Source organism: Mustela putorius, unplaced genomic scaffold, assembly GCF_011764305.1.
Source record: "Mustela putorius furo isolate JIRA1106 unplaced genomic scaffold, ASM1176430v1.1 tig00003863_pilon_pilon_pilon, whole genome shotgun sequence".
Taxonomy (NCBI): Eukaryota; Metazoa; Chordata; class Mammalia; order Carnivora; family Mustelidae; genus Mustela; species Mustela putorius.
The window spans coordinates 2,005,768-2,031,488 of record NW_025422015.1 but is presented as its reverse complement, the minus strand read 5'-3'; the positions used below and the strand labels follow the sequence as shown (position 1 = coordinate 2,031,488).

General features: G+C 38.3%; 1 protein-coding gene across 2 annotated transcripts in view; it reads left to right on the top strand.

The window, feature by feature from the left end:
* Positions 1 to 25,721, top strand: part of SH3BGRL2 (SH3 domain binding glutamate rich protein like 2) — a 74,299-nt gene that overhangs the window by 37,053 nt on the left and 11,525 nt on the right. Inside the window, exons 2-4 of one of the 2 annotated variants that reach the window (XM_004752803.2) lie at positions 138 to 323; positions 14,641 to 14,721; positions 17,516 to 20,554. In XM_004752803.2, the coding sequence (XP_004752860.1) occupies positions 138 to 323; positions 14,641 to 14,721; positions 17,516 to 17,527 (279 nt within the window). In that variant the 3' untranslated portion in view covers positions 17,528 to 20,554. Of the gene's footprint in view, positions 1 to 137; positions 324 to 14,640; positions 14,722 to 17,515; positions 20,555 to 25,721 lie in introns of those variants that run through there. The other variant, XM_045066229.1, reaches the window with a different exon arrangement.

The window sequence follows — 25,721 nt, the reverse complement described above, 5'->3', positions numbered from 1 at the left end:
TGCCTCTCTTTTTTTTTTTTTTTTTTTTTGCATCAGTGATCTCTGACAATAAGAAATCAAATCTACTTCAACTTGGAAATCTTTACACATTGTTTCAGATGAGCCTGTCTCCTTATTTGTTTGTCTTCCCTCTTTAGATAAAGAAGAAGCAGCAGGATGTGGTTAGATTTCTGGAAGCCAACAAGATAGAGTTTGAGGAGGTGGATATCACGATGTCAGAAGAACAAAGACAATGGATGTACAAAAACATCCCCCCAGAAAAGAAGCCTGCTCAGGGCAACCCTCTGCCACCTCAGATATTTAATGGTGACCGATACTGTGGAGTAAGTAGCAGATTGTTACCACACTGTTATTTGGGTGATTTGAAACAAGTTACCTAGAGTGAAAAGTTGGATTTTTTCAGGGAAGACTGTGACCTCTTCACCCTGTGCCATTCAGGTTCACAGTGTAAAAGAGGGTATATGAATCCAAGGACACAGATGATGTGTGAATGTGAGTGCATACCTGTCTGTCAGTCCTCCTGTCTCTCTGCTTGAGGAAAGTGGTGGGAAGGGAAGGGGAGTGTTTGTGTTTAATGTGTTCTAAATTTTAAAGCAGATTTTTTGATTAATACGTTTTGGGGGCAGAATGGAAGGGATAGTTGTTCTTGAATCTTTACTCCTCTATGTTATAAAAATCTGCTAATAGCCAATTATAAACCAGAATTGTTTTTTATAAATTTTTTTTTTATGGTAGTGAGTCAGATGGATCATTATGAACACCTGAGATACATTAGGTGCCTTCTTTCTGTATGTAGCATATGAGAAGATGAAGTCACATATGTCTAATTATCTGTTTTACTTTTCCCTGGGTTAAGGAAAAAAAAAAAAAAAACAAGAAACTTCTTCCTAATGAGTAGTTAGGATTTGCCCTTGTCACACTGTAGTGTATAATTAAGTGTTTATTTTAGGACCTGTACTACAGTTCTTTAAGGGTGTCTTGGAGAAGGAGAAGGGGCTCCAGTACTGAGGTGCTCAAGGTGAAATAAGTAGCTGGTTTATATTGGAGTGGAGAAAATGGATAACAATGCTTTAGATACCTTGAAAGGAAACAGTTTTCCTGTGCGTAAGAGAGAAAGAGATGTTGAAATGTAAAGCCATAAAGATTGTGCACAGACTTCTTGAATTCATGTCAGGTTAAAATCCTGAACATGGTGCTAGATTTAGATAGTTCTCGTATGACTTTATGTTTGTGTTGACACCTTTGGGAAGTCATTTCCCTTACAGTATCAGTTTTCTCATCTTTAAGCAAAGGATAATAATAATCTGTCTTACTTCCCAGGATATTTTGTGACTATAAAGTACTTTTTAAGAATAAAGCTTATTGTTTTAATTGTGGAATTTTTTACATTGTGATCTCATATTTTATTAGGGGAGTATGTGGTAACTGAAGGTATAGCCCATTCATGATTACAAACCCTAGAAAATGGACTCTCATGTCTGCAAACTGAAATGAGGTATAGCTGAAACTGTATATAAATTGTACAGTTCAAAACAAAGCAAAACTCTTAGTCAAATAGTTCTGTAAGACTTAAAAATCTAGCAGTTTTCTGTTCCTCCTAGTTCTCAGGTATGCAAATTCCTGTGTTCTGGTTTTGTAGTTGAGTCATAATTCTGCTGGGTATAGAATTCTAGGTTGGGAAGAGTGTTGGTGGTTTTGCTTCATTACCATCTGCTGCCTAGTGCTGCAATGGAGAAGTTTAATGCCCTTTTCCTTGATCTTTTGTATGTTTTTGCCAGTTTCTTCTTTCCAGGTTTTTAATGTCTCTTACTCATAAGTGTATCCTGAAATTTTTTGGTGAATTACCATAATGTAATCTGTGTTATATGTATACCATGTTATATACCATGTTACACAGTTCACATGCTGTGTGTTGGTTAGGTCCCTATTATCCAAGAATTACATGATTATTAAATATGTTTTTATATTATTTTCTTTGAAAAATTTCTTGCTGCTTTTTCCCCCTGTTCTTTTTATCTAGAATACGTATTAATTTACATGTGAACATCATACACTGATTTTCTAATATTCTTATCCTTTTCTTTTGTACTGTCCTCTTTTTGTTCTACTTTGTGGAAGATTTCTTTAACTTAATCTCTGAATTTTTTCATTGAACTTTTATGTCATCCTTTTTTTTTCCTTTCTTACATCTTGATTTTTTCTTTTTAATAATGTGCATTTGTAAGATGAGTATAAGATCTTAGCTCAGTGTAGATGTTAAATATGATTTCTTTAGGTTTTCTTTTCTTAGTAGTATTGTTCTTGTTCTACTAATTCCCCTTTTTTTCACGTGCTTATTTTGGTCTTTTCTCTCCTCAGATATCTGGTGATCCTTGTCTTTTGTTTAAGAGTTGAGGCACTAGGGCGCCTGGGTGGCTCAGTGTGTTAAGCCGCTGCCTTCGGCTCAGGTCATGATCTCAGGGTCCTGGGATCGAGTCCCACATCAGGCTCTCTGCTCAGCAGGGGGCCTGCTTCTCTCTCTCTCTCTCTCTCTGCCTGCCTCTCCGTCTACTTGTGATCTCTCTCTGTCAAATAAATAAATAAAATCTTTTAAAAAAAAAAGAGTTGAGGCACTAGAAAGCTAATTAGAAGCTGTGTATGTGCTCATATATATGTTGGGGGGGGGCTTGTTTCCTACCAGACTTCTCTGTAGTTTGATTGGGTAGCCTGTTATATTCTTGTGGTAGATATGGATAATAAAATATGCAAGTCTCTTCTCAGATGATGATTTAATTTTTCTGGAGAATGGCTCTTCGGTCTCTTGCTTTGGGGATATCAGCCAGGCTACTGGAGGTCTGGACCTACAGGCTGCGAGAGCTGGAGGGTTTTGCTCATTGCTGTTCACCTTCACATTGCTGTTTTCACCCCCCTGCCCTTCCATGCTGCTGTTTGTAAGTTTATTGCTTCCCAGAAGCCATATTTATTAATAGTATACCTTCTGGTTCCTTTGGAGAGAGTGAGGTACCCTGGAAATCTAACTGCTGTGTAGGTAGATTTTGAGTCTTGCTGTTTTCTGCCTTTGCCCACTCACCACACCGTCACAATAGCTAATGCCTCCATTCCTGACGTCTCGGGGGCCGCCCCCACAGCTTGTTCAGACAGCGAGGTTCGATCTCCTCTGCTCTCTCATGCCCCTCACCATTTCTCTCCTCACTGCCTGCATAGGTGGTGGTTCAGAGCTATAGCAGTCTCCTAGTTTTATTTTTTTTAAATGGTGTTTCTGGTTTATTTTTTTTTTTAATTCTTATTTGGTTTATTTTTCAAGATAAAGGAGGAAGAGACATCTTGGTCTGTCATCATGAAAATAGAAGTCTATTTTTCAGAGCCCTTTTAATACAGGAATGTATTGAATGAATAAAAGAATGTAATGTGAAAGAAAGTTAATTCCTTACCTTTGCTTTCACTTCTTTATGACTTTCTAAATTTCTGTGTATCTTTGGCTTACAGAGTCTATGGACATTCTTTTCAGATGGACTGGGAGCTGGCTAGAGGCTTACCCATTGATTAAACTGTGCTGGATAAATGGCCTCCTCTCTGATGGAGCAGTGTTAGTCCCGTGAGACTGGTGACAGCAGCACTGGTACACACTCTGTCTTTATAGTTTGTGCTGGCAGAGTTTGGAAGACAGTGTCTGCTCTTATCACCATCAAGTCAATTCAACTTTGACAGAAGCAAAAGCATTAGAGGGCAACTAGCCATGATCTCATTTATCCTGCCTGCTCCTGTGTGCCTTGCTTTACCTAGTGACCGTTTAGGAGTGGTCTTACCTGGTTGGGTAGCTTGTGGAAACCTGCTGCGTTGCAAGGGACAGAATCCAGTGAGCGTGAAGATTCTCCTGTTCCCCAGAATTGGCCGGAAACTAACTACTTTATTTTAAACTGGGTGAGCTAGCCATGGGAGACATAAACAGCTGCTAAGCTACTTGGTAATCGGTGTAAACCATTTCCTTCTCTCTGCCCTTTAGTATTTGAATAATCTGCCTGTAGGGAAGAATTCTGCCACTGAATGGGAGCTCATTGGCATGTTTAGTCACTTCTCTCACCCCCGATTTTGAACATTGAGGAGATAGGGCAGCAACACAGGAGCAGTTGGACGGGGGTCTTGGGGTCAGGAATAGCCATGGCAGGTGTCCTAATGGGGCAAACCCCTGGTGTGGCCGGGGTGTGTTCTTGGCCACCCAGACATAGAAGTTCGTCTTATAAATTGGTTCTCCAGCTTTAATGTGGATTCACAACTTCCCGCTCTACTGCCACAACTTCCTGTCCTGTTAAGTTGCTAATGTCCATTTTAGTTGTTTGTAGTCAAGAACCCAAATTGCACAGACTGGTTGTTCTTGCTATTTCCTGGGAGTATCCCTACCATGAGCAAGATTCTTCTCTGGAAATGGGTGACCTAAAGGTAAACCATTTCTAGACTTTTCTGATGGCTTTTACAGTGTCTGATTTGGATTTTGGAAAGCCCATGGTCCTCATGTTGAAAGTTTAACCTTTGTCCTCTCTGTGTGTGGAACTGGCACGTGTGGAGTGTACTGGAAGTGAAAATGCACACATCTGCACTAAAGGAAAGTATTTTCTCCCTTTTCATTTCTTTTCTCCTTCCCTATTCGGTGGAGGGTGGGGAAAATTTGGATTCTTAAAAATACATTTAAATTAAATTAAATAAATATAAAAAATATTTGATTAAAATCATACATTGTAAAAGTTACTATCTTACTTTTAATTGTACAGGTTAGTAGTGTTAAGTATATTCATTGCTGTAATACAGATACCTGGAGCTTTTCATCTTGCAGAACTGAAACTCTGTACCCATTAAACAACTCCCCTTTGTCCTCTCCCCCCAGACCTTGATAATAGTTGTTCTGCTTTCTACCTATGAATTTGACTATGTTAGATATCTCATAGAAGTGAAATCATACAATCATACAATGTTTGTCCTTTTGTGACTAGTTTCACTTAGCGTAATGTCCTCAAGGATCATCCATGTTGTTATATATCTTAGTCCATCAAGACGCTGTAACAAAATGCCACAGACTGGGTATCTTGCAAGAAATTTATTTCTTACAGTTCTGGAAGCTGGAAGTCTAAGATCAGGGTGACAGCATAGTTGGGTTCTGATGAAGATGCTGTTCTGGATTGTAGATTTCCAACTTCTGGAAATGTCCTTACATGGTGGAAGGGGACGGAGGACCTCTTTTATAAGGGTTTTAATCCTATCCTTGAAGGCTCTACCCTCATGGCCTGATCACCTCCTAAAGGTGTTTAAGCATCAGGATTTCAGCATGAATTTCGGGGGATACAGACATTTAGCCTATAGCATTGAAGCAGGTGACAAGATTTCAATTTTTTTTAAGGCTTCTGTTTTGTGTATATATCCATTTTTTAAATCCATTCATTCACTGACAGATTGGGCTGCTTCCACCTCCTTGCTGTTGTGAATGGTACTGCTTGAGCATGGGTTTGGAAATATCTCTTTGAGATTCCACTTTGAGTTGTTTTAGATACATACATAGAAGTGGGATTGTTGCATCACATGGTAATTCTATTTTTAATTTTATGAAGAACCATCATACGGTTTTCCATAATGGTTGTGCCATTTTACAGTCCCATCAGCAGTACCCAAGAATTCCAATTTCTCCACATCCCCATGAATACTTGTTGTTTTCTTTTTTCAGTTTCATCTTGTTTTGAGAGCAGCCATCCTAATAGGTGTGAGGTGGTATCTCATTGTAATTTTGATTTGCATTTCTCTGATGATTAGTGACATTGAGCATTCCATACACTTAATGGTACAATTGTATATCATTTTTGAAGCAATGTCTATTCAAGTCCATTGCCCATTTTTAAATCAGGTTATTGGATTTTTTGTTGTTGAGTCTTAAGAGTTCTTGGTATATTCTGGATATTAACCCTTTACCACATACCTGATTTGCAAATATCTTCTCCCATTCTTAGGTTGTCTTTTATACTGTTGATTGTATTCTTTGATGAACAAAGTTTTAAAATTTGATGTATTCCCCATTTGTCTGTTTTTGCTTTCATTGACTGTGCTTTTGGAGTCATACCTAAGATCATTACTTGCCAAATAGTTTTGGGTTTTATATTTAGTCTTCAATTCATTTTTTAGTTAATTTTTATATATGGTTTAAAATAAGAGTTCAACTTCATTCATTTGCATGTGCATTTGTTTTCCTAGCACTGTGTGTTGAAGAAACTGCCCTATCCCCATTGAGAGTGGTCTTGGGGCACCTTTGTTGAAGATCATTTGATCATATAAATGTGGGTTTATTTTTTGGACTCTGTTCAGTAACAGTGGTCCATGTGTCTGTCTTTATGCCAGTACCACACTGTTTTGATTACTGTAGCTTTGTAATATGTTTTGAAATCAGGAAATGCAAGTCCTCCAACTTTGTCCATTTAATTGGAGCCTAGAAGTAGACTAGAGATGGGTTAGAATAATCTCAAGGAGGTGCAGAAAGGCTGAATGACCCGCAGTGGTTCCTCGTGGCCTCTCCTCTCCTATTCTTTCTTTCCCATCAAGGGAGATGAGGAGATATGTTAGTGTCTTCTAACCATTGGTGGAGGCTCAGAAGCACACCACAGAACACCTAAATGTATGTAGTTTTATTGTTTCTACATTTTAAGTGTGTTTGGGCATCTTTTTGAAGCATGCAGAACCAACTCCCTTAATGATCAATTTTAAAATCCCTGATTCATGCATATGATTTTTTTTTTAAATCATATATTTTAATTTGAATATATTGAATTTGAACATGTAAATATATATCTCCACACATAAATGTAAGAAATGATTTTCAGCCTGAAATCTTATAAGAAGTTGTTGGAAAGAGATATTTTAAAGAGATTTTCGTATTGAATTGGTTATCCAACATTATTATTGTTGCTACTTTTTTCTCCCAACACTAAAATGACTATGGAAGTAGAGAATATTTGAAAAACGAGAATAAGAAAGGGGGAACAATAAATACTACCTTTCAAATACAACTGCAAACATTTGGCCTATACATGTTCTCTTTTTTTATCAGTTGATTTAAATTTTTAAAGTCACATTTTTTTATCATACTGTATATACCGTTTTGTGCCCTGCTTTGTTCTCTAACAGAAGTAGTTTTCATGTCATTATAAGCTTGGTTTTTAGAGGTTGCATCTTACTCCCTTGGGTGGATTATTATAATTAACTTAATCATTCCCTCCCTATGGGCTATTTAGTTTGTTTCCAGTCACTTGAAATAATAGTTTGCAACTGGCAAGCTCTTTTGAAGAATGCATTAAATTGAATGTTATTTTGTAAAGTACATTCTCATTCAAGCTATTCTACTGTTTTTCTTTTCCTTAGAGTCATTTCTCCTTCTTTCTTCAAGAGTCTTCTGTCAAATAACAAAAATATTTTGGGATTTATTAAGAAATGAAGGGTTATTGTTGAGTGGCCCTAGAATCTGGGTTCGAGGTGAAGAAGAAATCACTTGGCAAAATGAAAACTAGTAAAAGTTAAAACAAGTTCAGTCTCTGAGGGCTCAGGGGTGCCCAAAGTCATAGGATAAAGACTGCCTGTCTGCCCAAAACAGCATTTTGCTTGAAGATTTTGAGTACATTGCAAAACATATTTTTTAATGGCAAAAGAAACACAGATACATTATGGGGCAGGATGCCTGATTTCCATGGATTTTTAAGATTGAACAAGGCTTCAAAAGAAATTTCACTTTTATAGGGGCTGCCTCAAAATATATCCTGCAATGTTCTAGATCAAGGGTTGGGCCAACTGATAAATTAGTCTTTTCAGGCCACCAATTCTCTGCTACATCTTCTTTTTCATTTGGTTTTCTTCATCTTATTTTCTAGTCATTTAAAAATGTCAAACCATGCTTAGCTCCGAGGAGGGGACATCTAGAAGGTCTGTTGTTTCTTCTGCCTCCGCGGGTTCTTTAGAGGCCACATTTGAAAAACACAAGATTAGCTGTTTCCGAGTCTCCTCTGAAAATGAAGTCCATCGTCTGGCAGAATGGAGTAGAACATAGTGATAGAATTTTGACCCAGGCTGAATTACTGACAGTAATTTTGTGTTACTGTAACTCTGATTGTTGGAGTCAATAAGGAAAAGTAAAAAAAGGAAAGCTGAAGTAAAATTTCCGTTATTCACAGGAGATTGTGCTCTGTCTCTAAAATATGGATGTTATTTACGTAGGCTTAATGACTACATCATCTCCATGGTGTGTAAGGTAAAGCCCTGGAAGTTATCCCAGACTCATTTTCCTCCCCTCAATCCCCCTTCATTACCAAATCCTGTAATTTTTATCTCCTAAGGAATTCCACCCTCTTTCTTTCTCTCAGAACTCAATTCAAACGGGCCTTGTTACTGAGCTTTGTCTCACTAGGGCTCTGCTTTTCACTGCCCCTCCCCTAGGCCCAGCAAACCTGTGCCTCATTCCCATTAGGATCTTTATCTCAGAATTTTTTTTCATGTAGTTCCCTTCAGCCAGTCCGTGAGGTTCCTTGTGTTCCCTTCAGCAGGCTCTGTGGCATATTTACCTTAGTATCTGCATGATGCTAGGAACCCAGAACATACTTAACCAAACACTGGTTGTGTGAATGGGTGAATAGCTACACAGATGTTTTCATCTGAGCAGGTAGCTAACCTATTCTGTTGGGTCCCACCTTGTCGAAGTTCTGAGCATTCGCATTCCCATTTTATTAATAACAGTCAAGTCTTAAGAGGAAGCTCACTGAGGCATCTTCTAAATTTTACAATGAAATCTATTTAGAAAATCACCTCTGTTGGAAACTCGCCTCTCCTACAGGTAGAATTTTCTTAAGAAACTTAATTTGAATTAAATTCAAATTAAAGATAACTTATCGAATCAAGAACAATCTTCAGATGTTTTACTGTAAATAATCTTATTTGACATCCTCACAGATACTAGGAAAGGAAAAAGTCAGGCGGTGGGGAAGGGGTGATAGGAATTCCTCTCTATCTCTTGCTGATCAGCTGTATGCCTAGAAGCATAACAATTTAATTAGATATTCTTTGCGGTTTTATCTCTCTTATATAACCGTAGTTTGTATTCTTCTATGTATAAATGTTTAATCTCCCACTTTCAGCACAGTGAGATGTTTGCTGCAGTATTCTGCAGTGATGAATCCCTGGGACGTGTCTTTCATGAAGACGATGGCTTATGCCGTGAATATTGAAAACCTTCATTCAGACAGGTTCTGGCTGCCCCAGCTGCATGTTTAACGGTGTATCTTAAATAGGATCACATTGGAGGTTTTCTTTTGGTTAAAATGTTTCTCTTTTTGAGCCTCATGCAGTTAGAGTTAATGAAAAGAAAACAAAACTGTTAAAGACACTAAGGCCGTGTTAATACTATCAACGTGAAGACAATAAAGGAGGGTCAGAAGTGAAAAGTCCGTTTTCCTCTGCCCTGCTTCTTAGGTGCCCCCCACTCCGAACTCCCAAGAGATCGCCTCTCCTGTGAGGTTCGGCTTTGCAGTTTTCTTGGTTATCACCATTCTGTGCCTGTATTCCTTGATATAAAACTTTAGAGGGCACGTTTTTCTTTGAAAGATGAAGAGAAATCTGCATTCTTAATAGCTTCTCTCATGTCTCCCCCACGTTGATTCTCCCCCACACACGCGCACAGCATTGCTAAAGCTTATACGTCACATTCTCCTCTCTGACTGTAATAACTATTCTAAAATATAATATGTAAACATATTTAATATTTATTTTGGTATGAACCTATAAGTGCTAATCTCTCTAGAGCTGTTGTGTCCACAGTCATAGAGGAGGGTATGTTATTCTATTTTACGAAATCCCTGTGGCTTAAAGGAGAATGACATGAATGTCAATATCCAAGAGATTCTCTTAATTAATTTTTGCCTCTTCACTTAACTCCTCTGGGTATTTCTTAAAATGTTATTGCTGGTTCCTTTTCCTATGTTTAACACACAATTTTTTTTTTTTTCCATTCAGTTTCCATTGGTGCTTGGGTCGCTCTGTTTGCTCATTCTGCCATCTTGTACCAGCATGGTCAGAAATGTTAAACATGAATTAGGAATTTAAAATTCTCAGCTTTGGGCTTACCCATATTTTTGGTGTTTGGCATAGAAATTGCTGAATGAAGCTGTTTCAGACAAATACATCTTACATACCCTACCAGGATTGGAACTGTCAACTATTTTTTCTTTCTATATCAAGATTTTATAAAATACAACATAGCATTCATAGTCCTTAACCACTAAATAAGATATTCTGCTCAGAGGCTATACCCTCAGGCTTGAAAAATATTAAGAAGGAGCCTCTGCCCATTTTCAGCTGCAGCAGCAATAACGTTGGTTGTCTTAGCATTTATTTATTTATTTTTCTTTTGGGTAAACCAAATTTGCTTTGGTTCAGTTAGAACCGACTGCTGCCACCATTTCCTTACAAGTCATGTAGTTTTTATTCCGCACAGCCTCCTGTTTGGATGTGCCCTTGGCATTTGGAAATAATATGGGTCTGTCACTTAACTGTCACTGAGTTAGTGTGGGAAGTGATACAGCCTAGCAGTGTGGCTGCTGTGGGTTTTCCTCACTGTTCTCCTAGGGAACACTAAAAGGGCAAAGAACTTTAAGGTCTTTGTCTCAAATTCTTGTCTAGTCCTTAACAGTCTAATCATGGTGTACAGGTAATGTACTTAAGTGAGCTCTGTGGAAGCAGGAGGCTATTGTGCACTCTACCTGTTGTAGATTTTATCATGAGCTTATAAACCTTCTGACATTGGTTTTCACTTGAATGCGAACAGAAGTTTAGGTGACAGAAGCTTCCCCCGCCCTTCTTAACAGCTGTTTAGCCTTCTTTATTTTTCTTAAAATTGCAGCATTTAGATAGATGTTCCATTAGTAATAGTGCTCAGTTATGTTGATACCTGTATAGTCCAGAAATTTCTCTTTTCTTGCACTAGAAACAAAGTGAGTTTTATTCTTTTGTCTTATGTGTAATGAAAATGTACTAGCTTCTGAAACTGGGCAATTTTATCTTGAATATGCTTCATATATTTGTACCCTTCTCCAAAGGTAATGTTAACTGATCATTATATTGTACAGTTCCAGAAGGTTGGTTTTGCTGAAATAGATAACTTGTAGATGTGTATTTATAGACATTCCAGAAAGTGTCTTTGACTATATTGAATTCAGCAAGTCTACTTTGAGGCTTTATAGTGAGTTTTTAAAATACAGTGCTTTTAACTTTTGCAGTAAAAACCTTAATACATTTTTAAAAATAGAAGCCTGATAAATGAGATGAATTTGATAAGAAAGCAGCACTTTCTCTTTTATTGGGGAATGCCTAAGGCCATAAAAACTTACGTCTTAATAGGAGGTGATTTAAAATTTTCTAATACTACTTTATTCTTAAATTATTTCAGTCATACTGTTTAATTTATTATCTCTAAAAGGAGGTATTAACTAGTAAGAAATCCTAGATTTTAAATTATCAACCTCCTATCTGCCTAAATATGACAAAAAAAAAAAAAGCTGAAAACCTTTTACACTTTGAGATTCATCAGACTTTTAAATATCAGAAAATAAATTTTTTACATAATTTTTAAGAACCCATAGTAGGATAGGAGTCACTCCAATTATGTTACTAGCATGTTACTAGCATAAGATTTCCTAAAGCATGACCCATCAGTCATTAATTAGCAAACATAACTCATTCATCCACTTGACAAATATTGGTAACCTGGTGTGTATCTGGTACTGTTGTAACGCAGGCTTTTAAAAATTACTGCCCTTAAATTATTCTGCTTTTAAAAAGTTAATTACCAGATCTTATATTTGTCGCTTTGAAAGGAGTTAATTACCTAAAGTGACAATATCTAAGCTATTGGGAGGATCCAATTCAATATTCAGGTAAGAAGCCCCCTAGCCATAGTGATGTTAAAGCCAGAGAAAGTATGCATTGAACAGGATCTGAACCCAGATCAGTAAAATGGTATTCAACTATTTGGAAATACCTTTGTTACAAAGAATATTTGTCAGTATTTTCAGTTCATGGGATTTTGCCTAAGTTCTGTTAGACCTGTATTATTTGTGACATCCTTTTTCTTATAAAAAATTATTAAATTTTATAAACTACGAAATCTGTAAATCCTAGATAGTCACTAGAAACCTCCAGCTGCCTCGCTGATACCTTCTTCACTTGGATGTCCCTTACAGTTGCTCAAACTGAACATTTTGAAACCACTTCAGCCTTACTCTCACATCTGCTTTTTCTCTGGTCTTTTCTGTCAAATCACAAAGGTCAGAGCTGCTTTAAGTCTTAATTCTCTCTAACCTCCTCCCCCACAGTTCTACAGGTGAGTATGGTCAGTTCTTCCTCCAAAATCTCTCCAGTCTGTCCACTTTTCTCTCTCTCCATTATCGTGGGTTGGGTTCAGGCTGCCACCTTCTTACCTGATTACAACACTACTCCCTTGACTTTTCTCCCTGCTTTCCTTCTTGTAGGCCTGTCTCTGAGCCATTCTCCACACAGTGGACTTAAAGATTTCATCTCCATTTATTTAGAGTATCCACGTGAGTGGGGAGAGGCACAGAGGGCAAGAGAGAGAATGTCCAGCAGACTCCCCACTGGGTACGGAGCAGTGTGGGGCTGATCCCAGGACCCTGAGATCATGACCTGAGCTGACATCAAGAGTTGGGTGCTCAATGGACTGAGCCACCCAGGGGTCCCTAACTTAGCTGCTTTCTTAAAGGAAAGTAAATCATTCTGCTCTTTGCCCAGAACCCATACATGATTTCCTTTTGTACTTAAGATAAAATTCAAAATCTTTTTCTTGGTGTTGCACAGTCTGGCATATGTTCCTCCCTGTCAGACTTGCCAGCTTCACTCTTCACCAGGGCTGTTCCCTGTCCCAGCCCTTCACTTGGTCAGCTCTTCTCCTCCTCCATCTTTCAGCTTAAAATGCCACTTATTTATTTATTTATGCATTTGACAGAGAGATCGCAAGTAGGCAGAGAGGCAGTAAGAGAGAGAGGGGAAAGCAGGCTCCACACCGAGGAGAGGGCACATCGGGCTCGATCCCAGGACCCTGGGATCACGACCTGAGCCAAAGGCAGAAGCTTAACCCACTGAGCCACCCAGGCGCCCCTTAAAATGCCACTTTTGACGTAGGGTTTTTTGCTGAGCCTCGCTTTTTAGATATATTGCTCCTTCTTGTCAGGTCAAGGAAGGCTCTCTTCGGCGGTGCACTGTATTATGCCTGTTCCTAACTCGCAGGGCGAGCTACCACCTGAACATCTATGGAAGAAGAGCAAGTGGAAGGCCTGAGGCTTAGAGGATCGTGAATTCAAATCAAGCTGCCTTCAAAACCCCATGACACCCGACTTGCTAAAGCATTTGAACAAGGGAGTCTCTATACAGAGTGAAATAATTCAAAGATTTTTTTCATCATTGAGGCATCCTTTGCAGGAAGCAAATCTCCATTCTTCAAGTGATGGACTGTCATCCAGATTCCTAGACGGGTTTCAGAAATACTTGTGATGCCATTGGCTCGGCTCAGCAGCGAATTCATTAGGACTCAGTGACTGAAATACAGGGTGCCCCATACCTGGTTTCCTTCTGGCCAGAAAGCATCAGAGTCCAAAAAGCACTGATTTTAATGTCAGTGAGAATTGGCCCCAAATCTCAGCTCTTTCACGGACTGCCTGTCAACCTTGGGCAGACTTTCTTGACTCGGAGCCAGTCTCCAACCTGGTGGTCTGTGGTGGGGAATGAATGAAGTACTGATTTTAAAGTCCCTTGCACAGAGCAAATGGCTCCAGTGATTCTGATCACTGTCTCCTTACATTGATCCTTTGGAAAAAGTTATCCAAGGAACTACCGAATTTTGAGACTGCTTTACCTGAACTTAGAAACCATATAGTTAACATCTATGCAAAGTTTGAAAAGAAACAATTGATGAACACCTTGACCAGAATTCCTTCTTAGTTTCTCTTGTGAAAGTAGGAAGAAAAAAATGATTCTGTGTTTGAGGCAAAGATAAATGTTACAGAGGATATAGTTTCCTCTAGGTTTTATTTGATCTTTATATTCTCTCTGAAGACACAGTCTGAAAGAATGTGGAAAACTTCAAAAGCAGAATAGAAGCACTTGCACTGACACATGGAGACCTTTATGGCTTTCTGTTTACCCAGTGATTTTTTTCTTTTAAAGCCCTAGATAACAAAATATAAAAATGGAATTGGGAGTCAGCCTTTCGTATGGAAGCATCCGAAGTAGAATCTTTTATCAGAGTGATTTCACACAAATAAATGTTAGTTTGGCACAAGAGGGAGAGGGAACATGTTCTGATTTCACTTGTCTTGTCAGTGTTTTACATTTTAATCCTGTCACAGGCCTTGTATTAAAAACATGGTACACCCATCGTCATACTCAGAGAAATTTTTATGCTCCAGCAGAGCCAATCCAGTAGATTTATATAGGCCTTCCCTGGCCTGCATGAAGCAATGGCGCATTTTTTCGTTTCCATAAAGAATTTTTTAGAAGCACCAAATACTGATAATTGTTTGTTTTTTTGTTTTTCTTTTCTCTTCCTCTTTTTTCTAGGATTATGACAGTTTTTTTGAAGCAAAGGAAAGCAACACGGTCTATTCATTTTTAGGCCTGAAACCACGGTTGGCATCAAAGGTAGGGAAATCCTTTTTTGTTTTAAAATTATCTTTTTTGAATTGTCTCTAGGGGTTGACATTGAAGGTGTTGGAGGAATGCGTATGTAGTCTCCTAAATTTTTAAATTTTGCTTGTTCAAGTGCACGGTCAGGGACTACCTGGTGTAAAAACACACAAAGAAGTCCAGCTTTTTTCCCTCCAATTTTCAATTGTTGTATATTAGAGTTTAATTTTATCTATCATTTATTTTATTTATAATCTATATCCCCTTCTTCCAAGAAGAATTTAGGTAGTAAGTGCTTTCTATTTTAAAGTGCAAGTTTACATTATTTTATATTTTTTCAAAATAGCAGAATCAAAGCCATATTTTAACATTTTTTGCACATTTAACTCCTGTACTTTGGAAGGGAGATGGTCTGTAATAATAAATGGTCAACTTTGAAAAAAACACTAAAATTCCTAAACTAAATCAGAAAGCTTTTTGAAGCTACTTTATTATATCATATGTCTTTGAAGAAACATAAAAGACTCAAGCTTTTCTAGTATTAAGACCAGAAGTTATATATATTATTACAAGTTTGTGAAATATATAGATTCACTTCCAAAGTAAAAAATAGGGTTTCTTTATTAAATAAGGTAATATTTTATTTCCCCCTTTAAAAAATACCATTTTCTTCTGATTATGAAAGTAGCCTCATTTAGGAAAGGTTCATTTAAGAAAATACAAAAGTGTAGAGTAGAGTAGAAAATAAAAATCACCTATTATCCCACCACCCAGAGATAAGCATGTTAACTTTTTTGGGTATATTTCCTTGCAGTCTTTTTATACAAACCAGTTGAGGTTTTGACTCTATTTCAAATTGAGACTGAATTCTAAAGTATCTGTTTTTAACACTAAATTGAAATGAAAGTGCAGTACTGGGTACTTTGATGTCTGTAAGCAATAGGTCTCTTGAGGCTTCCCAGGATCTGTCCATTTCTGGAACACCTATGGGAGGAAAGCAGAAATTATTAATAATATAAATTTTATACCAACACCCGCAGTTCATAGCCGATGTGAAATCTTGCTTTGTTTTTATATTACTAAGTCCACAGATGGTTGTGGGTGGTTTCCATGCATATGTTTTAAACAGTGGCAAAACCCACACATATAATATTTAAAGGTTCTTAAAACTATTTTTATAAAGATGGAACATTGGAATACTTGTTAGGAAAATTATAGTGTTTTTACAACATATTTCATCCAAAAATATTAAACAATCCAGATTTATCTTCAAAGACCTGGAAAAAACACGGGTAGGAGTAATCTAAAGGATGTATAAATCTAGTGGACATCATTATCTCTGCAAAAAAAAAAAAAACCTTAAAAAAAAAAATACTGTGTGCCTGCCATCTTTGTTCTCATTTTTCCCTGAAGAGGCAGATTCCTTAGAGACTTTGAAGGCTGACTTTTCTACTCTTTAAAAATATTTATTTTTATAAATTTCCCAGGAAGTCTATAATCTATAAGTATGCATTTTCATATGACATGTGGTCACAGTGTTAAAGTTGGTCTTCCAAGGCCATTGACAGCTGCTTGATTTCAGTCGACCATTCCAAAGGCATTAAAGGCCCTGGGCATTAAACCCCACCCATTCAGCCCACCAAATTCCAGCCCCTCAGTCGGTCACGTGAGCAGGAGCACATGGAACCAAAGTGCAAGTCCATGGAGCAGTGTTTGTGCAGTCTTCTCTCGTGAATCATTCAGGGCCTTAAGGGTTAATGGCAACTCACACTTGGCATAGGAGAGAGGTGAAAATATGTTGAACAGCAATTCAGCTTTTACCCCTTCCTACTCAACATATTTTTTTTTACTGTGGTAGTAAAACACGCTCAATCCACAATCCACACTCAAAGGCCTAGACAGAGCACTCATGGGTATAAGGTACTAAAAGATGGATGCCCCCTTTTCTCCTTTCCTTTCTCTCCCTCCCTCTCTACAGTATATGTTCATAAACAATAGGGCTATCTATGTACTATATACATATATGTCGGGGAACATATAAATCACCACTAGCATCTGTAATTGCTCTTACACAGTGAGGAGAGAATAGAGAGATGGTAGGAAGAGAACGTTCACAAGCCCAACAGGCCCAGGTGTAAGGTAGACTCTGGGCAGTTCTTAGACATGGACAGGCAGAGAAAGGTGAGAGGTCAAAATGGTGGCCTGTAGGACATACTGGGTCTGGATGCATCTGTCCTACACAGAACTTTGAAAAGAATTTAATGTGTTGCTCATATTAAAAATACAGGTTTCTCACTTCTCTTCTTTCAAAAAATTGAAAGGACAGAAACCCTAGGAGAGCCCACTTCCTCTTTGGCTGGTTGGAGCCAGTAGAAGCCAACCCATCCTGGGTACCTACCTAAGAGAAAAGGAGGCCTTTTCACCAATAATTTTCAGATAGAAAACCATCAGGTTTGTTGCTTAATTAGACCTAAAGCAGAGTTTGGAGTAGAAGTTTCTGCTTTGGGACCCCTGCCATTCAGAGGTGATATTCAAAATATATAACAGCTAGTAAATCATGGTCAGTCAGTGCAGTCATTAGAAACAGGTGGGTTCCTTTCTCCTTTCATACTTGGCAGGTCAGGTGGGTATGATTGCAATCTATGCTGATCCTGAAACCTAGGATTTGCTCTCATCAATCACATGGCGGTGATTTCTTATGATTTCCAACATCTCCATTCCTGACATCATTAAAAATCATTGCCGGGATGAATTTTCTTATCAACCCAATGCAACAAGTGACCTTTTTTTCTTTTTTTTAAATAAATAGGCAGAACCTTAGAGAAGACAAGTGGAAGATAACGGAGATGCATTTTGGAGTGCCCCTTGGTACTCAGCACACACCTGCTTACCTAATGCATCACTGTGACTAAAGCCACGTGCATCATCAGTAACTTTGCTTGCCACGGAAAAGGTGTTTTTAGAAGACATGGGTAAAATGGGGTTGCATGATTGCTTAGAACCAAATCAGGACTGTGGTGGGTTTTCCCTTATTTTCAAAATTGCCTGCAGTTGCCTCATTCACCTGGAGGTACTCTAACCTGTTACAGGTGTGCTTCCTTAATGATTGAAAGATAAAGTGGGTGGCACCATTGGAGAGAAGATGTTGGATCTGCCCTAGGTTGTAGTTGATGCCAGTATTGCTCAGACCCGCCTCTCTTTAAGCAGCCTGGATCATATCCTTGAACTTAGTTTGCCAAGCTAGTAGAATCTTTTGATCATAGAGGAACAAAGCAATGCTGGCTGACAAAGGGCTGCAGATTTTTGCTGCAAAAGTCACAACTGTCACTAGTCCTGGGCTTCGTGATAGCACCTTTAGATAAAGATGTTCTAGCCTCCTTTGGTAATGGACACTCTTACTTCCATAAATCCTCCAAACTCCTACAGATGTTTCCAGAAATCACTGTCGCAACAATGTGTGATCAGGACCAAGTTACAGGGATAAAAATAGTTGGTATTTTGGAAAATAGAGGCTTCTTCATCTCCTGCAAGGGAAAAGTTTTATTTAAATGTAAAAGAGAGCTTAGAAAAGATGTATTTTAGGAGGTGTCCTAATTAGATAGTAAATTTATAGGGAAATGATCTGACTCCTATCTGAAGGGATTTTCAGCTCTAGCAACTTCTTTATGCACAAGTAACATATTTTTAAATGCAGCTTCCCTAACTAACAGCTGCTTATTCTATTTTGTGAATGGATTATATTTTTTTTGAGAAAGGAAGATCTTGGCTAGATATATTTTGTGAGCCCTTAATGAGGCATACTAAAAGATACTAATATTGGGGTACAATTTCATTTTTTTCCCCTTGGTTGCTTTTCACCAGACCTTTAACTGCCTGCTACTATTTCTGGCCAATGTATAGTCCCAGATTTTTCAGGGTAATGTAGATACGTATTCTCATTCCATGTGTGGATACCAGTGAGCTTTCAGAGAAAGGAACTGTCAGAGAATAGCTCTGAATTGTACTGGGCATGTAGAATCTCTCTACGGCCTTCGGAATGGATGCTGAGCATGTCTGCTTCCTTCAGGCAAAGGTTCCTTTTCTCCATCCTTGTCCCTGTTTATGGTCTTTGGATTTTTTGGTTGCCAAACATAAACAGTCTCGAATAGGATAAATTCTTAGAGGGTTGCCTAAAATACTCTGCTTTCCTCAGCATCGTGATGCTGGACCGGTCATTCAGATTCTGAGCAGAATGTAAGAAATTCAAAGTACATAAGAACGAAAGCCCTGTCACCTGTGTTCTCTCACCCTCCAACTAACTAAATGTGGACCACTCTAAAGGACTTGAATGCTGACGCGGAAACTCCAGCCTGAGATCTGCAGCCCAGGACTGGGAACCGAAGAAGAGCAAGCATGACCATAGATTTCGACTTGACTGGAACAGATACATGATCCACAATTTTCTCTCCAAGAAAAGCTGCTGTGAAATCATGGGTATTACTGCTTAGGTGGCATTAAAGAAGATCCAGGTCACATTCCATCTGATAAATCCCAGGGACTATCCAGAAATCTTTTATTTTGAACTGGATATTGTGTTTGAGTCCGTGCGTCTTCTGACTAGGCTCAGAATTTCGTTTGCAGATAACAACAGTTTTAAAAAGCTTAATGCCACAGTGGTCTAACTTCATTTAGTCTGTTCTTGCCAATGAGCACCAAGAACCAACTTGGTAAGATCCAGGCCTTGCAAGTTAGATTCTGGGGTTGTGGGATCAACAAGAGACTTGCTAGACAAAGACAGCTCCTCAGATCTATTTATCTTAAAACTTTTGCTTTACTGTGGTTATGGCAGGACCCGAATGGGTCTCCTAAACCGACTAGTTGGATGGCATTGCTAAATTGCGACCGGTCGCACATCGTCTTCTCCTCACCTCATTATTTTAATAATAATAATAATAATGATTATTTTTAAATCAGCATAGAAATAAGAGAGCCCAGCCCTGGCTGGTGCTGTACTTGTTCTGAGGGAGGTGGAAGCACCCTGTGTGGCCTTTGCCGCAATACCCAGGCTCCACCGGGCACTGCCCTCTGGGACCAGGTTGTTTTCAGAGGAGCTTGTCTCTTTCCTTGTACTGTTTTACCAGCTAAATTCCAAACATGTAATGGTTTCCTGTTCCCTTCTTTAACTAGCTGCCTTTAGATTTGAATATTCACACTCTTAAAAACCTAGGAAAGAACTAGGTGGGAGTTGCAGACGTAGATGTAATATCAAAGGCATTTCAGAATTTTTATTTCCTGGAGTAGGCTCATTGGGACAAAGGAAATGTGCTGCTAAAAATAAAATTATGCCAGTTTAAAATTAGATAAAATACAGAGTGCCATCCTGCTAGGTATATGCAGACCAAAAGAAAATTTAGTTGGGGAAATACTGATTTTTTCCAAATTCCAGTGTTTTGTTAAAATCAAAGAGAAGAAAAGGAAAATTTTTTTTTCTCTGTCAAATTCTGATATATTTTAGATGTGTTTCTGTTTTATAGATTCCTTTAAATACCTAGCTGTTTTTGTGTTACATGAATTTAAAAATGAACTAAACTTGTTTTTGTCTTCTGTTATTGAAAGGTACCAAAGCCTCTTTCTGTTTTGTTTTGTTTTTTTTTAATTTGATTTTGCTATATAGGGTTTTGCTTTATCTAGAAATACTTTTCATTTAACAGCATTTCTTAAGTGTCAGGGCCCTCTTTGATCTGCATGATTATTATTTTTAGATTTCAGTGTATATGCATTTGTCTTTAAGGGCCCTGGTAAAACCTCAGATTTTATATTCAGCATTAAAGAGAAATAAATTCCAGAAAACACATATTCTGAAAATGGAGTGTTTGTCCCCTGCCATTTCTTATACCTTTTCTAATGTCAGTTCTGTGTTTGCTTGAAACCTTCCTATTCAATTGGGATGTTATACTCCTGTTCCTGAATCTCATACCTGAATGCTGCAGATTTGTTGTAAAAATGTGGACAGAGCATTTGACCATTCGAGGAGACCAACATGATGTGGTCCTATGTGTATGTGTGATGGGAAGTGATCACAGAATCCTCTCAGTGACCAGGACCAAAGGACACATTAGATCTCTTGTTCCCTTGGTTGTTCCAGTAGATATAGTGCTTTCCTGAGTACACTGAAGCCACAGGCTGGTGGATTTGTTCCCTTAATTGGGTGCAAAAAACCAAGTACAGTGTAGCCGCCACCCTTAAACAGCCAGGCCTCCCTTGAAGCAGCCCTCTCCGAAAGCGGGAGAAAACATTTCTGAAGGCCGAGTTTGAAGCTGATCTCATCACTGAACTATCTCAGACCTTAAGCACCGAGACAGAAGGAGGGTGAAGGAGGAGAGAAAAGAGAACAGACTAAGTTTGAAGGAAATGTGCCAAATCGTGAGGCCAAAGAAGCCAGGTCATTACTGCCCACTTATACTCCAGATTTTCAGTGTTCCTAGTTCTTCTAGAAGTGCAGGTTATCCTTTCAGTCAGCATGTGTTGAGCCCCTGGACTGGAGTGGGTACTGTCTGAGCAGGGCAGGAGTCTCCACCGTGAAGGAGAACTCAGTCAGGGGCGGCCATTACCGCCGAGTGATGAACCATAGGGTCGAGGTCAGCTCCTGGCACTCCGTTCGTCATGAAATGTTATGTGTAATCTCCTTTGCTTGTTACAGCCCTTCCAGGTTTTAAGATTATTTCTTGCAATGGAATATATACACGTACATACACACACACTAAAATATAAAGAGAACAAGCGCCTGTGTGCCTGCCACCAGCTCAGTGCCTTTCCTTTGAGGCGCTGTGTGCTCTTCTCGGGCCCTCTCCCATCCCCGTTTGAGAGTGGGAGCCCCTCTCCTGAAGTCTGCAGATCATAGCCTTTCTCCCCTTTACCGTTTTACCTCCTTTATCCTCTGTACCTTTAAGTAATAATGAATGGCATTGAACTGTATTCTTCTGTCACTTTACGTTCTTTGCAATTGGGCGCTATCGTTTTGGAACAGGTATCCTGGTTTCTTTTCACTGCTAGGTACTACTTCATTGTATGACTGTATCACAGTTTTTCCCTTCTTCTGTTGCTGGATATTGAACTGCATCTTTCTTTGAAATAGAAAAAGGCAGTGTTGCTATGAACATTCTTTTATATGACTTCTGGTGCACATAGCCAAGACTGGATGTATACCTTGAATAGAATTGCTGTGTGGTACAGTAAAGCACATTATCAATAGATATGTTCTCCAAAGTCATGGTACCAGCTCACACTTCCACTGGTATCCTAGAATTTTCAGTACTCTAGATCCTGCCCACATTCAGGATCATTGGAATCAAGTTTTTGTCAAGCCAAAAAATATAACATGGTATCTCATTGCGGTTTCATTTTGCACATATTTGATTACTAATAGGTTGAATGTGTTTTATTATGGTAATTCCTAAGTAGGAATTTGGCAGTTCTTCTTTGCGTCTCCTACCTTTTTTCCTATGGTATTCTGTTTTTTAATTATCAATTTGTAAAAGTTCTTTATAACTTACCTTTTATCAGTTAATGCTTATTTAACTATTTAAAGAGAAATTATATTTAGAGTAGAAAAATCTTCTGAAGCAATTACCAGAAATATGAAAAGCATGTGAAGCTTTCTTCTATTTGGAGAAAATAAAGTTAAGTGCATATATTGTGTGTTTTTATTGTGTGCTAATTTTCAGCTTGTCCGCATATTCACCCAGAGAAGCCCCTCTGTGCTCTAGCAGGGTTCTTTCTTTGAAGCTTATCCTAAGGCTCATCAATTCTAGTTATTTGGCAGGAAATTAATATCATTTGGTTTTCTGCTACAAAATTTTATTGAAAGGAAATCTTTATATATGCACATTTCCTTAGTTTACCAAAATGTAAGATTACGCTAGGCCAAAATGATACTATACTTAAAAGGACATCAAAAAAGTTACTTTAAGTTATAAATTGTTTTGAACCTATACTCACAGTTAAGTAATCCTTAAGCTGAATGAGTTAGATCTGTAGCCTATGAATATAACCCAGTGTGATGTGCTCATAGCATGTTTTCATGTGTGTGAACTGACTGGTGGGTATAAGAATGAGAAATTACCATGCAGCCTTATCTTCTGAGGCTCTTGCTGCCCAGGGACAGCATTTTTAATAGCTTTTTAATAGGATCCTGGCATACTAGAAGATGTAGTATGAAGGAAAGAATGTAAAATAACTTACTGATTCTTCTTATATTGACTGCATTTTTAAAAGATCATATTTGGGGCATATTGGGTTAAATTAAATATTAAAATGAATTTACTTTTTTTAAGGTAGCCACTATAAAATGTTAAATTACATGTATAGCTTGTGTTAGAGTCCTCTTGGATGGTACTATTTCCATACCAACCTTTGCCTGAATTTACAATAGAATTTACAAAACCTTTAAAAGGTTTTTGGGGTTTTTGGCATAATGCTCCTTCTTTCATTTGTAAAATGAAAGTGTGAACATCTTTTGGAATATAATTTTCTAATACTGCCAAGAAAGATGTTTTTCTCATTTTGCTTTTTTGTCCTTCTAGCTTGAAGCACTTTTGTAGTGAAGAGGGAGGTTCTTTTTTTCCCTGGGATAAAAAGAGTAATCTCTCTGTGTATGGTAATATGGGGCATCTCTCTGTATCTAACCTCTTGTTCCTTTATTGCCTTACAAAGTGGTATCTCCTCTCTAATTGGTCCACATCTGTAAACAGTCATGGTGGTCTGTGTGTGTGTGTGTTTTCTTTTTTTTTTTTTTTCTTCTTTAAGATTTTATTTATTTATTTGACAGAGATCACAAGTAGGCAGAGAGGCAAGCAGAGAGAGAGGGGGGGAAGCAGGCTCCCTGCCGAGCAGAGAGCTCCATGTGGGACTCGATCCCAGGACCCTGGGATCATGACCTGAGCCACCCAGTCGCCCCTCTTTTTAAAGAGGAAATTTAATGAACCATACAGATGCATCTATAATCTGCCAAACAGTGATAAATATCAATAGGATTTTATCCTAGATTTCCTAAAATGTTAATTGTCTGTATCTGTAAAACTCATTTGAGCTCATAGGAATATACGGATAATCTACTTTTTGCATATTTCTCTCTGGTCTCATTGCCAAAGATTAAAACAGAATGTGAGTATTAAGGGAAAATATCTTCCCTTTTTTGCTCAGGGTTTTAAGCCATTTTCTTGTTGCTACTCTCAGCGAAACGGTTTTGGGGGAAAACCTACATTTTGTCATTAAAAAAGTGGACGGCGACAGTAGCTGTTAAGTAGGAGAATGGGTTTTGTTTTGTTTCTTAAAAGTTTTATTTATTTACTTGTCAGAGAGAGCAGCAGCAGGCAGAAGGAGAAGCAGGCTCCCCACTGAGCAAGGAGCCCAATTGGGACTGAATCTCAGGACCCTGGGATCATGACTTGAGCCGAAGGCAGATGTGTAACTGACTGAGCCACCCAGGTGCCCTGGGTTTTGTTGTTGTTGTTGTTGTTTGACGCTATTGTTGTTGTTGTTTAATTATTTTGCTTGGGACCCTTCCCTGAAATGAGAGTGATTGTATTATAGTCCTTGTATGCCAAGAGACGCCAACTATCTGTGTTTCACATAGCTGTTTTGTATGTTGCTTTGGGGCTCATTATTTGTCATTCTCATGAACTACCATAGTATGTAGGCTTTATCCTTTCAGGATGGATGGAATAACCCCACAGAATCTGTCTGAGATAAATTATAGATGAACATTTCTCATGTTCATTTGATGTAGCTTATTGATATTATTATCCCAAAGTATTAAATTGGGGTAGTATTTTTCTTCATATCAATCCATTTCATGCCACATATTAATAACATCCCTAGACTGAAATACAGATTCTGGGCTCTGGATTCAAAGCCAGATTCAAAGATGACTCTGAGATCAATAGTCGGGGCAAAAAGACCCATAATTTTAAATAAATAAATAAATCTTTAAAAAAAAAAAAAAAGACCTGTAATTTGGCATTGACTCTGTTATCCTAGACCGGATTTACCTTCTTCTCTCTCCCTGCCTGTCTTTAGTGGTAAACCACTCCTAAACAATCTGCTCCTAGCCACATCCTACTCAACTAGTACAGGTAGCAGAAGTGATGACAGCAGTAATATTTTTACTCTCCAGATTGGCAGGCAGAAGGAATGCCTCCAGCTGCAGCTTCCCTGCCTCGTAAGTATTTATTATTACACCGTCAGAATCAAAATGAGAAACTGAATCCTGACAAGTTTCCCATTCTAGTCATAAAGTGACCGGACAAACAGAATTTTAGCAGTTACATATCTGGCAGGTGAAATGACTACAGCATTCAGACTTGTGGGTGGCTTCTGAATGACTGCAGGAAACCTGTTCCCTATCATTGACTCATTTAGAGACCAGGCTAACTCTGAGACAATTCCAGAGGGGCTCTGTCCTCTAGAACCCCAGCACATAACCGGTACATCTGCAGTAAGGGTGGACAGACCTACTGCTGGAATCACGGATATGCAGGCAAAATGACAGGTTGTGATAGGGGAATTTGGGTGGGAGTGGTGTCTACCTCAAGAGATGGCCATCTTCCTGAAAATGGGTAATTTCAGGAGAGAATAGATTTTAGATGATGGGGAAGATCTGTTTCTCCTGTGTTTTCACCACTACTGAAAACATTACTGCATTTTCATTGCAAATAGCTCTTTATTGAATAGTATTTTCAATAGAGTTAAAATTTACCTTCTAATTTTTTGCTGATTGGAAGAGCATCCTTCTCATAATTTGTGGTAGAACTAAGAGTCACCAAATAAGCTGTCCAGCCAAAGCCCAAGAACTCTGTGCTAGTAAGTCATATTTTCTTTTCTTTGTATCTCAGCTTATATATATTTTTTAACCTGGTAAACATCTGAGAAAGAAAATAGCATTTTCCCATTTTAGGGAGGGTGTAACCACCAGTCCCCAGTGAAACCCAAATTTGTTGTTATAAAAACCAGAACCATTATCTCTTCTGTATTAAGAC